General features: G+C 43.9%; 1 protein-coding gene across 2 annotated transcripts in view; it reads left to right on the top strand.

Moving 5' to 3' along the window:
- itgb8 (integrin, beta 8) overlaps positions 1 to 15,567 on the top strand; it is a 109,820-nt gene that overhangs the window by 83,671 nt on the left and 10,582 nt on the right. For both annotated transcript variants that reach the window (XM_038797449.1, XM_038797450.1), the window contains exons 11-13: positions 10,136 to 10,358; positions 13,530 to 13,627; positions 15,411 to 15,530. In XM_038797449.1, coding sequence (XP_038653377.1) covers positions 10,136 to 10,358; positions 13,530 to 13,627; positions 15,411 to 15,530 — 441 coding nt within the window. The remainder of the gene's footprint in view (positions 1 to 10,135; positions 10,359 to 13,529; positions 13,628 to 15,410; positions 15,531 to 15,567) is intronic.

Here is a 15,567-nt window from a genome sequence, read left to right as displayed (position 1 = left end):
ATCTCCTCCTTCTCTGTTTCAACACAGAGAGATGTATGAAAATCTGGGCCCCTAAATCTCTAAAGGCCCAACAGAGGCAGAAACCCTTCCCTCCTGGTGGAAACTCAGAGCAAGGCGCTGCTGTTCTGAGAACCTGAGCCCAAGAGCGTGAGATAAACCAAAGGTTTTCACCCCACTTCTAAATGTAATCGGTTCTTTTGAAATTGATTGCCTTTTGGCTTTATAATAATAATAATCTTTATTGTCACAAGTAGGCTTACATTAACACTGCAATGAAGTTATTGTAAAAAGCCCCTAGTCGCCACATTCCGGCGAATTCAGAATGTCCAAATTACCTAACAGCTCTGTTGCCCCTACTTAAGGGGCAGAATGACATCTACACCTCTTCTCTCAGCAGATGGAAGTCCAGTTGGGCTAATAAATAGGTCTTATCTTGAAGAGAACCTGGGAATACACTCTGAAATGTCACAGGCCTCTTGAGAGGCCATTAGATGTGCAGCAAAATCAGCTGCCACTTTGAAATTAACTTTAGAGGGAAACTTTAGAGTGCCAGAGAACTGATAAGTTTAGATTCACTCCAAATTGTAACCTCCATGAATCCCCAATTCTGTCAGAGCTCTTCCCCAGATTTGTGCCCTGTGTTAATAGCTCTTTTGGCTCAAATTCATTTGAAGGATAATCACCTCCTTTCCACAACCCCCCCCCCCCCCCCCCCCCCCCCCCCACCCCACACCTCTCACCACACTCCCTCACCAAAAAAATAAACCTGAGCAATAATTCTGAAAATTGCTATCAGCAGATATATATTGTGGAGTGTTTTGTCTACAGTTCGGTATCAACACTTGTACTGTAATTTACTGATTATTACCTGTTATTTATTGATAGTTTTCTTGTAAGTGTTTATGTAGTATACCTGACTACTCTCACCATGGTGGGTTTATGTGATCGATCAAGCATTTTCCTAGTGTTGGCTCAACTCGTGCACAAAAGATACTTTCCCATAACAGTATTCCTGGTGCCTGAGGTTGATTGGGTCTTCTGTTTTTAGCTGCTAGTTCCAAACTTAAGTCTTTAAGTGAATTGCTGATCCTCACAGCATCATAAATGGTATAAGTAGCAGTAAATTATGTTGTTAATGGAATTCAAGAATGTTTATGGGAAATCCTGTTGCTTAATGCAACATAATATCTGTGCGAAAATCTTGCCCAATAGAAGTTAGCAAGATAGTTCCACTGTACTGTTTTTGTGTGATTTTTATAGGATATTTTGGCTTCGACTTGGTCTTTATCATACCTGCTCTGTCCATACAATATAGTTTGTACCACATTTTAAACAGTATTCCCATAGCGCCACCAACTGAGTTAGGGTGGTAGTGAAGGATTTAGGTTCAATAAAAGGGCCACCAAAGCCCAGGAATAACTAGTGTCAGGATTTAATGTGAGAAGTGCTGTCCAATATTAGTCCTATGATTAGCACGTTTAGCACCTTTAACATCATTAGCAATGCGGGGAATCAAGCAAGATGTCGCTTTCTTCATGTTCAGTGATGTTAAGGACAGTGGAAAGGGGCTTTAAATTTTTGATATAAGAGTGACTGATTCCATTAGGCCCAATGTCTTTTTCAGATGTTAGAAGTTATACTAATTTCAGTGAAGATTATCACAGAGAACCTATTTTTTTTAAAAAGCTTTACTCAACCGGATCCCAAAATCTCTCGAGCTATGCTCCCCAGAGTTGAAAAATCCAGATCATTTCTTCTTTCTATCTATTGCTTTGATTTTTATGTTGAGATGATGTAACTGTTTATTGACTCCTCTTGCTGCTTTCTCCACCATTGATGTAAATCTGTTGCACCGCCTTTGTTCATCTTTTCTGGTTGAAAAACCATGGATCACAGACCTACCTTCCATTCAGAGTTGGAAGGGAAGGGGCATAGCAATTCAGGCTGATGAAATCAGACTCTAATAGTTGAGAAGGAACCTTTGCAGTTGCTATGTCACTGAAGGAGCTACCTCAATATAGAGCATGTTATCATTAACAAGTTGCTCTCAGGCAGATTTGCCAAATGCTGCAGGAGGTGCTACTGTTCCACCTATTTGTATTCACACCAATGTTACCTGTCACCACTGTCCTCAGTATTTTCAATACTTGTACCTTTCAGTTCCTCACAAGTAATGGGTGTGATCTAATGGTCGTGTCGCACGGGGCGAGAATCCGCGTGAGCAGGTTAGTTCGCGGGAGTGGCAGAAATTGGGAACCATGCTGATCGGTTTCCAATCTAACCGGCCCACTCCCGTTGTGAGATTCATATTCAGCGTGGGGAGAAACCAATAATCACCAATTAAGGCCAATCTCCATCCCATTAACGGGAAGGACCCCCCGCTCGACCAGCCTCTCGTAATCTAACCTGCTCCCCAGTGAACGGTCACACGGGCGCTGTTTAGTACATCTATTTAAAAATGTGCAGTTAGCGCAATGGTTGCTGTGAGGACCAGAGGATGTGACTGGCCATCTTGGTAAATGGTTAGTCAGCTGGGAGCACTGGGGATGCTATCCCAGTGCTCAGGGTGGGTGGGGGGTGATGGGATGGGGGGAGGTCAGGAGGGTCAGCCATCATCAGTGGGGGTTCGCTCCTCAGTGTCCCAGCGTCTATTGGTCCAGCATGCCACCCCCCGGATCATGTATATCCATAATGGGACAACACCAGCTGCTACCTGTCCATTCTACCGAACAGGATAGAGACCTGTCTGGTAATGTGGTGAAGGTCACTTCAACCCCTGCTGACCGTGACTGAAGGCTATTGCTAATAGGGAATTGGCAATTCTAGTATTGTGAGCACTTCACAGCTTCCAAGTGGTTTCCCGTGGGTAGGCGTGCCAGGTTACATGCACGTGTTACTGCCTAAGCAGACTGTGAAGCCTGGGCATACCTGAACTCCGGAGACGTCCACACCACATAGGCATCAGTCAACATTCAAACACCCAAGCGTTGGACGACAGCACCAGGGACATCCCCGTGACCAGAGAGTGTGGGTGTGTGTGTGGACCGGAGTGGGAGCCAGCACTGGATCCAGGTAACGTTACCAGCGGATGTCTGGTGCCCAGGCACCCTTTCTGTGACCGGGTGTGTGTGTGCAGGATGTGTTGGCTAGCACCCTGAGGGATGGCAGGGGATGTGACGATGGGGAGGCATGGGGGACCCACGGGTCCTGGGGTGGAAGGCATAACTGATTGGTGATCTTTCACCCTCTCCAGTTGCTTACAGATATTACAATATGGATGATACCATGGCCCCGCAGGATCTGCCATTTTGTTGCCGTTGGCAGTGCAGGTGGCCTGACACCGGAGAAGGCAGCGGAAGGAATGTTAACGACGGCTTGGCATGGCGGCCCATGTGTAGGGCCCTAACCCACACCCTGAGAGCCGGCCACGCATCAGGCTAGGGAGACACCCACAGGGGGGAGGCAGGAGCTTGCCCACTACTTTCACCCGGGCGGGAGGCCCCAGACAGGCCCGCACCACCGGCTGGAGATCCTGTTGGAGAATGGTCATGTGGTCTGTGGGAGGACAGGATCATCATAAGGGAGGGAGTGGCTTCGTGGCAATATTGCTGGACTAGTAATCCAGAGATCTGGAGTAATGCTCTGGGGACCCAGGTTTGAATCCTAACATAGCAGATGGTGAAATTTGAATTCAATTAAAATCTGGTTTAAAATCTAAAAGGTGACCATGAAACCATTGTCGATTTTCGTAAAAACCTATCTGGTTCACTAATGTCAATTAGGGAGAGAAATTTGTTGTATCTACCTGGTCTGGCCTACATGTTGTCTTGTTATGCTCTTGACGTAGCATAAACTGCTTCCTTGATATGCACGCTGACAAAGGAAGGTTCAGACGTGGAGATAGCTTCAACACGTTTATTGAACTATTAACAATTCTCCTACTTGGATTAGACTCTACTGTTAATCCTTCTATAGCTACTCAGACTGATGAACCAGTCTGCTACAATCCACGTGGTGGGTGTGATGTTCAATCAACCCTGTGTCTGTACTCACTGAGTATCTCCACTGGAAAGAGGAAGATCATGTGTGCTGTGTCCTTTTTATATGGGTTGGTGTAATGGGTTGGTGGTGTCACTTCTGTGTGTATCGTGACTGCCCATTGGTCGTGTCCTATCATACTGACCTATTGGATGAGTGTCTGTGTGTGATGTCTCTGGTGCTCCCTCTAGTGTCTAGCTAGTCTACGTGTACTTACATTAACCCCTTGTGTATCTACAGTGATGCATATCACCACACATGTGATTCCGGATCCACAGCAATGTGGTTGATTCTTGAGTGCGCTCAGGAATTGGAATAAATGCTGGCTCCACTAGCGACGCCCACATCCCATGAATAATTTTTTTAAATGTTTTGTTTTAAATCACGCAGGCATGAACAACACACATGTGACATATCAGGAGAGTGGGGGCTGGTGGATGCTCACCTCTGCAGTGCAGGCCAATCTCAACGTCGGTGACCAATCTGTCCTCAGCCATCCTCGCAACCGTTCCTCATAAGGGGGTGAGGACTCTGATGTCTGGCACCCCACCGCCACCTGGGCCCTCTCCCATCTGTTATTGATCAACATCTTCTACAGAGGCACAGAGGGGGCATCGCAGCTGCACGTGCAAGCTGTGTGGGTGTATGGTGGGGGACAGGCGTGGGCACCACCGCTGTGCAGTGATGTGTACCAGGGTGCACTGGGGCACGGGCATGGTATTGTACTGGGCTGGGGGAGGGAAATGAAATGAAATGAAAATCGCTTATTGTCAATAGTGGGCTTCAATGAAGTTACTGTGAAAAGCCCCTACTCGCCACATTCCGGCGCCTGTTCGGGGAGGTTGGTACGGGAATTGAACCGTGCTGCTGGCCTGCCTTGGTCTGCTTTAAAAGCCAGCGATTTAGCCCAGTGTGCTAAACCACCCCTAAGCCAATCGCAGGGTTGTCGGGGGCGGGGGAGTAGCAGGTAGGACGGGTGTCATGGGGCCGATGCCAACTCACCCGTGTGGCCGGGTAGAGGTCATTTAACTTGTGGCATGGGTGGTGGTTCTCCTGGTGACACTCCATGAACTGACGGCCACTGCCTCCCAGGCGGCACTGGCTCTCCCGTGGCTGACCCTCCAAGTCCCTCAGCGAAATAGGTTCTCCCGTCTGGACTCCCATCGTGTCTATCAGTCTGGTATCCCCGAATGGTGGAGCTGGTCTGCGCAGTGGCATTGCTGCATGCAGTTCGGGGTTTGCTCTGTGGGATCGGTTAAGAGCTGCCACCCCCCCCCCCCCCCCCCCCCCCCCCCCCCCCCCCGTCCCTCGTTAGTGGGGACCCCTGCTGAGTGTGGCCAGGCAAATCAGCTGGCGAGACAGTCTTTTCCGGCATGGAGCCTAAGGGCATCATTAAGTGACCTAATTAATGTTAGATACCGGTGATCGCCTCACCAGTTCGTCCATTGAGAAACACACAACTGTTCCTGCTCGCTACCATACTTAGAAACATTTCTGTTGGATCGCACACAATATCGGTCTTTTAAGAATGGGATTAGGAGAATTTCTTTCTCTGAGGGTTGTTAGTCTGTGAAATTGCCTTCCCCAGAGAGCAGTTGGAAGCAAGGTCATTAAATTTACTCAAGACAGAGTTAGACAGATCTTTGATAGACAAGGGAGTCAAGGGTTATGGAAGGCAGACAGGAAACTGAGACCACATCAGGTCAGCCATGGGTGGTGGAGCACGCTCAAGGGGCCAAATGGCCTGCTCCTGCTCCTATGTCCTATGTCCCTATTATGTCACCTCCACAACATCAAGGAAGCTTCTGGCAACCAATTCGGTCACATAGCCACTTACATCAACAGGCGCCAGAGCTACAGCAACACACTCATTTTTATCACACATCTGGCCTCCTCATGGTGCAGGTGCACCAATGCAGACATCCATGTCTCAGCTGCGATTCCATTTCCCCAGCGCACTGGTGGTCTGCTACCATCAGTAGTACATCATGCATGTTTGTGTCTGGTTCTCTCGCAGTTCACATGACACCTTCATTTTGTGCTAGTTTTGCAAGCTGCTTCTTTCAAATTGAGATTACAAGATTGAAGGATGGCCCATGGGGAACTAGGGTTTTACCGTGGATCATTGTTTGCCTGAGAAACTCCCATACTGAATGATGAATTTGTAAAACAATGTATATATTAGAGTTGCTGACCTCCATTGTTATTAATGGGTACATTAAAAGAACATTTATCTCAGATAGTCAGTGTGTGATACTTAATAATCCCAGTAACTTGGATTCAATTCTCATACCAGCTGAGGTGGTTTTTGTGGTCTGTTCCTCCCACTTGCCCCAGTGTGACATCATGGCATCATTGAGGTATAATTAACAACCCTCAGACAACGGGTACACTACATGAAGACAGAGAAACAGACAAGGATTTAATCATCAAACTGAGACTAAGTAGCATTATGAAGAGAATTTCCAGTTTTGACTCCCTCCACATACTCAATGCCAGTTGTTCTCATAATGAATTTCTGTCAGGAAATAAGAACTGATCTATGCTGCTTCCAATTGTTCTCCACTGTTCTTTTCAAAGAAAGTTTGTATACTTTAAATTAGAATATTATATCATACGCTGTGGTAGCATGCAAAAAGACTTAAATAATAACGTGAGTAACTCAGATATATTAGTGCTACCAAGGTAATTTTAATTGCTCAAAGCAAATTGGAGGAACAGCACCACATCTTCCGATTAGGCACGTCACAGCCTCTGGACTCAGCATTGAGTTCAGAAACTTTAAACCATGAACTCTTTCTTCCACCTTGACCCCTTTTTAAAATGTAAAACCTTTTTTGTCCCAACACATCCCCACACCAACAGAATCATCTGTCTTTTGTCCTTTTGTTTTGCTTTCACAGAGTGCTGACCCTTCTTCTGCGATTAAAATGTTCTACTATCCTCTATGCCACCATCAGCACCTTCATTAGTCCTTAACAATACCATTAACATTTCCTTTGTCTTGTGCCCAAAAATTTCTTGTCCAATCTCTCATAGCACTCACCTATCCCTGACCCTATATTGTTTTGGAGCTTATTTCTCAAGGGAACTTTGAAATTGAAACAGAATAAGTACTTTGAATGCTTGATGACTTGCAGCTAGTTTCAGAGTCTGGTTCCCGGACTGGCTGACAACGGATGGCTCTTGAAAGGAAAAAATGATGATACCTTTTCAAATGTGTCTGTGTCTTCAGTGTTTGATTCTGCAGGTGACCCTGGTCTCTCTCAGCTTTTAGATAAAATTCATCATCACAAGCTACTTTTGATCACATGACCAATATTGGCACAATCCAACCAGAGTTGGACAGGAGATAGACTATGGGTGATTTTTCACATTTAACTTGTGGATAACTGATCTCATCAACTTTCTTTTGTTGAATTGTAAGCCTGGGGACATAAGGTCCATTGCCTCTTTGTTTTCAATAAGCTTAGAACAATGGTCGGCTTGAATCCCACAGAGGGACGCTGTCTGGAAATGTCCATTCCAGGGTGAGATTCCCCACCCAGTGATTCCATTAGAACTTTTCTGAAGCTTGATAGTCTGTGTTGAATAAGCAAATGTCACCTGACCCTTTGGCCGCCATCTTTATAGTTCATCAGTGTCCATTTTAAACAAATAATAGTTCCAGAAATTTCCATATGAGCACTGTCAGTGTGTGAATTTCTAAAAATGACATGCCTTTATTGGGCATGACAATCTGTTTGGAAATTTTCCTCTGAAGCACTGCCTTCTTTATGTATGAATAGGCATTTATGCTTAAGTGATCTGTGGATAGTCTCTGGGTTAAGTTAGGTTTTGTAATAATATGTGGTTGATAAAACCTTTGCTTATCTTTTGATAACTGATATGCATCAGTGACAAGAAACTCACTCAGCCATTAGAACTTACTGGGAAACCACAGACAGATATTTTCTTTACATTTTGGCAGTGGACAGGGTTAATCACTGGTGTGGGGTGCCCGGGATATTTAAGGTCACGGCCTGTTTTTTCGTGACTGGACCATGCTTAGATTGCTGGAACTTTGCCTTTGTTGCCCCGTCCCACCACAGATATGTTCCGTGCACCCACTCATGCATAGAGCACGATGCTCTGTGAGTGGATCTTGCTGTGTATTTTGAGGTCACTCCTGGATATGGCAATGTACGCTCATTGCCGTTATTGTTACAATCCCACTGTTGCTATGATTCAACTGCACATTTTACCCTGGAATGCCCATTGGGAGTTTTAATTGGATGCATCACTTCCAACAAATATTAAGAACCAAGTCTGGAGGGCAGCACGGTAGCGCAGTGGTTAGTAGATTCGCTGTGCTAAATTGCCCCTTAACTGGAAAAAATTAATTGGGTACTCTAAATTTAACAAAATAAAAAGACCAAGTCTGGGAAACATTTAATTTCATGTGTTTTTGCCAGTACCCCCCTTCACAGCTTTGAATAATGACAGCATATGCCAATAAGTTAAATATGGGAAACAGGATTTGGGGTTTTAGCGTACAGATTCATCATCACAGAGGATACCAATAATTATTCCACTTACTTGACATACATTTTGTGCAACTCTCAAATATATTGAGAATTCTCCAGGCGGGTTTCTCCATCCCGCCACACCGATTTCTGGTGCGGCATGCCGTCGGGATTCTCCGTTTTTCCGGCTGGTCAATGGCGGGGCTGGATTCTCCGCCCCGTCGTGCCACATTTCTATTTCACCCCGCTGGCGGGATGTTCAGTTATATCGGCCGGCAATGGGGTTTCCCATTGTGGGGCTGCCCAACACCGTCGGGAACCCCACGGACTGCCGGGAAAACGGAGCATCCCACCGGAGGAGAATCCAGCCCAGGGTGTCCCATTGTGGGGCAGCCCCACGCCGTCAGGACACCCCCGGGCTGCCGGCAGAATGGAGTACCCCAACAGCGGAGAATTCAGTCCTGTGTGTTTGATCTCAGTAACACAGAACCCAATAACATGAATGTCCTGAACAGCTGGTATGACAATGACAGTGTGGGAATTCTTTGTCTCAGGATAGCTGGCATCGCGCAAATGCTATATCTAGAAATTTTGAGGGATCAGAGCAGGCAGAAGAGGAAATTAACAAAGATTGAACTTTTCCATAAGAGTCACTTTCTTTACAGGAGCTACCTGTTTTGTGACTGGCTTCTGCAAGAAAACCAATCAGAGTCTGATGGGCCCCACTTCTGCCTTCCTGAAAGTTAAGGATGCTTGCTGCATGTACATTTGAGAGAGGGGGGGGGGTGATGGGGGGGCTTGGATTTGGCTGGCTGGAATTCCCACTGAGAACCTCATCCTCCAGCCTTACCTTCAACAGAAATTATAATTTCAAAGAAAATCCACAGGAACTGAAGCATGAACAACTTATTTATTTAGAGCCTTTATTTGGAGCAATAATATGTCCTGAGGTGATTCACATGTGCATTATAAATGAACTATATTGGGCAGCACGGTGGCGCAGTGGGTTAGCCCTGTTGCCTCACGGCGCTGAGGTCCCAGGTTCAATCCCGGCTCTGGGTCACTGCCGTGTGGCGTTTGCTCGTTCTCCCCGTGTTTGCGTGGGTTTCGCCCCCACAACCCAAAGATGTGCAGGCTAGGTGGATTGGCCACGCTAAATTGCCCCTTAATTGGAAAAAATGAATTGGGCACTCTAAGTTTAAAAAAAAAAATAAATGAACTATATAGTTGCCTGCCAGGAAAACATTTGATAATTTGGTAACATATCCACAATGATGGTTTCAAACGAAGTAGCTGCGTTTGTAAATGTTTTACATAAAAATATGATTTTACCATAATCCAATAAATAAAATTTCAAGTGCCGATATTTCACAAAATTTGTTTTCATGGTGTTTTCACACAGTCTCCTGGGAAATGTAACTATATCTGAAACCTGACACTGTCATTAAATCAGAGTGAATGTCTATGAGGTGACCTATGAATGAAGTTGATTCTGGTGAATTTGTGTGTTTGACTACAGCCAACAAATTAAGATCTGGCATGCCTGTTTAATCAGTGTTCTGGAACTTTAATGTGTCTCTTAATTGTTTCAGGCAATGGTGAGTGTAAAGGAGGGGAATGCCAATGCTACGCCGGCTGGGAAGGTGAAAGCTGTAACTGTTCATCATCCCTCATGCCCTGCAGGACAGGGCAGGGTCAAATCTGCAGTGGAAGAGGGGCATGTATCTGTGGTAGATGTCATTGCACTGAATCCAGAGCATCTGGCCATTTGTGTGAAGTTTGCCCTACATGTGAAAATTCCTGTGAAAACAGCTGGTATGCTTGTGCAATTCATTCATACACATCATTTTTTTTTTTCACATTTAACAGTTGCTTAAATGAATCAAAATGAATAGCTTGCTTGTCACATCAGCAGAGGTGGTCCAAACACAATATATCATAGTGGACCATACATTTTGGATTGTTTTACGATAAAACTATATAGCACTAACTTTTTCAGTAAAATCTTTCATCTTTTATCTCAAAAATATTTAAAAAGATGTGTTTTTTAAATGTTATCTTTCACATCAGTGCCTATGTAATGAATGCCACCAAAAAGGGATTTTAAAAATGTGTTCATTGTATATAGGCATTGCCAGCTTCTCCAGCATTTAGTGCCCATTTCTGATTGAACTTGAGAAGGTTTATGTAATGTTTCATATAATGTTTATATAATTGTGAGGATCCTCTGATATACCATTAGCTCTGTGTGTGTCTGTATTAGTGCCAGGGGGGCAGTTTAGCTCGGTGGCCTGGGCAACCATTTCGTGATGCAGAGCAAGGGCAACATCGTGAGTTTAATTCCCGTACTGGCTGAGGTTATTCATGAAGGCCCTGCCTTCTCAACCTTGTCCCTTGCCTGAGGCGTGGTGATCCTTCAGTTAAATCACCACCAGTCAGCTCTTCCCCTCAAAGGGGCAGCCTATGGGACCACGATCATCTGGGACCATGGTGACTTTACCTTTCCTCTAAACCTCTACTCCACTGCTGTAACTTCTACCACTCACAGCTCCCACTCACCACATTGTTGTTCCCAATTCTGCCAACCTCAATCTCTCCCTCTCCTATCTGAGTTCTAATCGCCCCAATCTCCGATTCTTCAACTCTCAAGCCCCAATGGCCCTTGATGCCATCCACATTCCATAGTCCTTCTCGCCGACTGTCCTCAGTCTATTTTCTTTCTTTCCTGCCCACTTGCAATATCAAGTGTTAGATGTGTCGCAGTTGGCTCCTGTCTAACACCAGTAACACAGAAACCATTGTAATTAGTCCCCATCACAAAATCTTTATCACAACCATCCTCATACCCAGCCACTCTCTCAAACTGATCCAAACGCTTTGCAACCTCGGACTCTGACTTCACCCTGTCGGAAATTCTGACCGAATGCCCTCTCTTTCACAAAGACATACTTCTTATTTCCCTATAGCATCGAATGCAGATGATTTTGGCTGAAACCCTCATGCATGCGATGCAGGAAAAATGAGAGGAAGACATTTTTTACGCAGCCAATGTTAATGACCTGCAACTCGCTGCTCACATGGGTGATGATGTGGAGATGCCGGCGTTGGACTGGGGTCAATCACCAGGCAGGAATGTTCCCTTCCAGTCGGGGAACACTTCAGCAGTCAAGGGCATTCAGCCTCTGATCTCCGGGTAAGCGTTCTCCAAGGCGGTCTTCAGGACACGCGACAACGCAGAATTGCCGAGCAAAAATTTCTAGCTAAGTTCCGCACGCATGAGTGCGGCCTCAACAGGGATCTTGGATTCATGTTGCATTACATTCACCCCTCACCATCTGGCCTGGACTTGCAAAATCCTACCAACTGTCCTGGCTTGAGACAATTCACACCTCTTTAACCTGGGATTATCCCTCTCTCTGGATCTGCAATGATTTGATTACCCGCAAATGCTTGCATTCCAAGCATTGTCCGGCATCTCTGACTTTGTCTATATAAATGTTTCTGGAACATACCTCTCCATTCACCTGAGGAAGGAGCAGTGCTCCGAAAGCTTGTGTTTGAAACAAACCTGTTGGACTTTAACCTGGTGTTGTAAGACTTCTTACTGTGCTCACATGGGTGATGGAAGTGAAAACAATTCATGATTTCAAAAGGAAATTAGATGGGCATTTGAAGGAAATAAACTTACAGGAGGATCGGACGGTGGAATTGGTCTGACTGGATTGCTCTGTGGGGATCTGACATGGACTCAGTAAGCCAAATGATCTTCCGTGCCATAAATGACTCAGTGACATCTATATCACTCTTCTTTATGACTCTGTTTAAACCCAATTGTTTTACCAGATTCTTGGTCACCTCTCCTACTCTGTCCTTCTACTGTTTGGTGTTAATTTTTGATTATATCACTAGAAGTGCCTCGAGATGTCTTCTACTTTAAAGGCACTGCATAAATTGAATTTGTTGTACATTGTGAACTTCCATGACTAACAGAAGGTTAGTATAGTATATATCAGCAACACCATTGTCAACCTAGCACATTCAAACCATGATACAAATGTAGGCAAGAACATAAGCCAAAGGTGTGTGGCTCTTCCAGCTGGCGGAACCTTCCAGTCCCGTCAATGTAGGCACCCCGGCGGCAGAGATGCGGGGCACACGAAAACCTATTGACATCATTGGGACCGGAAGATCCCTCCACCGGCCAATGGCAGGATGCATTTGCCACCAGGAAATACAGTCCAGGGGAGGCTGGAAAGTCCTGCCCATAGGAACAGGAATAGACAGCCTCTGAAGCCTGTTCCGTCATTCAGTTAATGACTGAACTGTACTTCAATTTCTATTATTTACCGTTGCTCCATATTTCTTTAAACAAATCTATAAAGCAAGGTTTTGAAAGTTTCAATTGACCCACCATCCACAGGCTTTTTGGTGACACTCATCTGGATTTCCATGGCCTGAGGTGAAAAAGTGCTTCCGGATTTCACTGCTAAATGACATAGTCACAACTCCACTGAAGACTGCCAAATACAGCAGCCTCAATCTAAGCCAATTTCTGCAAGGGGCTGAAAAATTTATCTTCGGCCTCTCCTTTACATATGTAAGCAGCCTCTTCTGGCAGCTGCCCAGGACAACTGAAAAGTTACCTTTACCAATATGGTGGCAGTTGTAACAGAGATGCAGATTGAACATGAGATATTGCTTACTGAAACTGGTCCTTTTTGCCCGTGGTTTCCACTTGCAAATGAGGATCAAATGTGCAACCCAAACTTGTTTTAGTTTCTTAAAAACATATTTTTAAATGGTTCCTTTTACAACCCTCAATGTATATCAGTGATCTTGATATTTGGCTCAAATAATGGTCAAGGATCTTAAACTAACAAAAAATGTACAAATGTTCACATATTTGGTATGAATATCTAAATGCACTGAAGTGAAATATGTATATTACTTTAACATTACTAAAGATTTATGTGACTTTATTTATAGGAAGTGTGTGCAGTGCCATGTGTTAAACTACTGGGCAGTGTCTCCTGCTAATTGTACCATTTCATGTTCTCAAATGGTGCTAGTGGACCATCTTTCAGGTATCTGTTTCTCTTTGGATTCTGCTAGTTCATTTTTTGTGCTGTGTATTTCACACTGATCGGCAGGGTGGATCAAGGTTGTCAGAATAGAGAAAACCTCCAAAATCTGTCCGACAAGTACATTACAGCCCTTGGGATCTCTGCTTCAATCTAATCCTATTCCCTACTCTCAATCCTGGCTGTTAGGAGTTTTCCCACGTAAATTTTGACACCATATTCAGATTTGGCTTTTGAAGTAATACCACTCTTTTCTGACACTGTAAAGGAGCAATTGGCTCACAATGCTTGAATGATATCACCATGGAGCAGTAGTTCAAGCAGTTCAGCATAACTGTACACACACTGAATAAACAGGATGTTCATTCAATTAGCTTTGCGATATCACTCATTATTGGAAAAAAAGCTTGTACAAAATCTCCTGATCAGATAGCCAATGCATTTTCTAGAATCTGTAGAACATTGAAAAGAGGTAAAGAACAAAAGACAGAAGTCACCTTTGGCAGTATTGAGAAACAAGCGATATTGGATTCTGCCGTCCATTCCGTCACACACTCTGTCCGATTGCCTTTCCGTTTTATTTTCCTTTCATCTCATTGAATTCAGTCAGCTGAGATGTAAATTGGCTGCCTGATCTAACATTTTCCCGGTTTACCACATGATTGATATTGAAGCTTCTGGCACATGTCTAAATGTCTTATTTGTTTTGGAAGAAAATAACTTAAATAGTCTTCAAATTACTCCTGCAAACTATGTAACTATTTAACTGAAACATCTGGATGTTTTCCTTTTAAAATGGACAAAATGCCTGAATATTTTGGATGATTATTGGTCAGTTATTGAAGCTCCCAGAATTTTGAGCTTTTTTGTTCTATTTGGGAAAAGATACACCGTTCTAACACTGAACTCTGTCAAGTGAAAGTGGAGAAATGTGCAGAATTATTTTTAGAATTCTTATAATAAAGCAGGGAACAATAATTTTTAAAAATAGGATTGTCACAACGGGTGAATTAGATTGTTAAATAAGGGCCTTTTTGGTTTTAGGTCAGAAACTCTAACTAGTGACATTCCGAGATGATTATCTTTAGATATTTTGATTGACTGAATTTCCTTGACTTTTTTACTTTAACTACAGCTGAAGAGTGGCAGTGAAGCATCTAGGTCCCAAGGAAATAGCTGAATAACTGATTTATACTGGTTTGATATTGAAACTTCCGTATCTGCAAATTTCCTCAATTATTTCTCTGCGTATGAGTTACATATGCAAAAATCCTTCAGTTCATTTTCATAGCCCACCCCACTCAAAAGAACAGCTTATGCATTTTCTGGATTTACTCAGATAATGTGCTTGTTTAGATGGAATGTGAGATATGATGTGATATGAAATTTGACATTTTTTACGACTTTCGTACTTATACCTGCACTACACATCGACAAAGCATTATCGGTTTCAGTGTTGCCCTTCCCCAAGCTGCTCTGAAGGGCTCAGCAACTTGAACGGCCAAAGACTGCAACTATATGCTACTATCCCAATTGATAGGGATGTCTTTGGACTTGTTTTGCCTTTTTTGTATTTCCACCATAGGCAAATAAGCTGCTTGGCAATTTGAGCGCAAGTTCATTTGGACAAAGAACCTAAATGTCAGTGTAATTTATGTGTAAATGTGATCCAGGAAAGAGCTACATTATTTGTCTTTAACTAAAACTACTGGGATTTCTTCTAAAGTGGGATAGTATTGAAACATTTGTTTTGTTAATCATGTCATTAAATTATGTTTTGTATCAGAATCAGAGGAAGAAAAAGCCCAATCCTGCATCTTTCAAGCACAAAATAAATGCTTATATAAATTCAAGATGGTAGCAACTGAGACTGAAAAAGAATACCTTTATATATTGAGAAACCCAGGTAAATGTTCTATGTAACTACACAAAAACAAAAACAA

Source organism: Scyliorhinus canicula, chromosome 5, assembly GCF_902713615.1.
Source record: "Scyliorhinus canicula chromosome 5, sScyCan1.1, whole genome shotgun sequence".
In the NCBI taxonomy this organism is placed as follows: domain Eukaryota; kingdom Metazoa; phylum Chordata; class Chondrichthyes; order Carcharhiniformes; family Scyliorhinidae; genus Scyliorhinus; species Scyliorhinus canicula.
The sequence above is the reverse complement of the archived record's forward strand: the minus strand, read 5'-3'. Positions and strand labels throughout refer to the sequence as shown.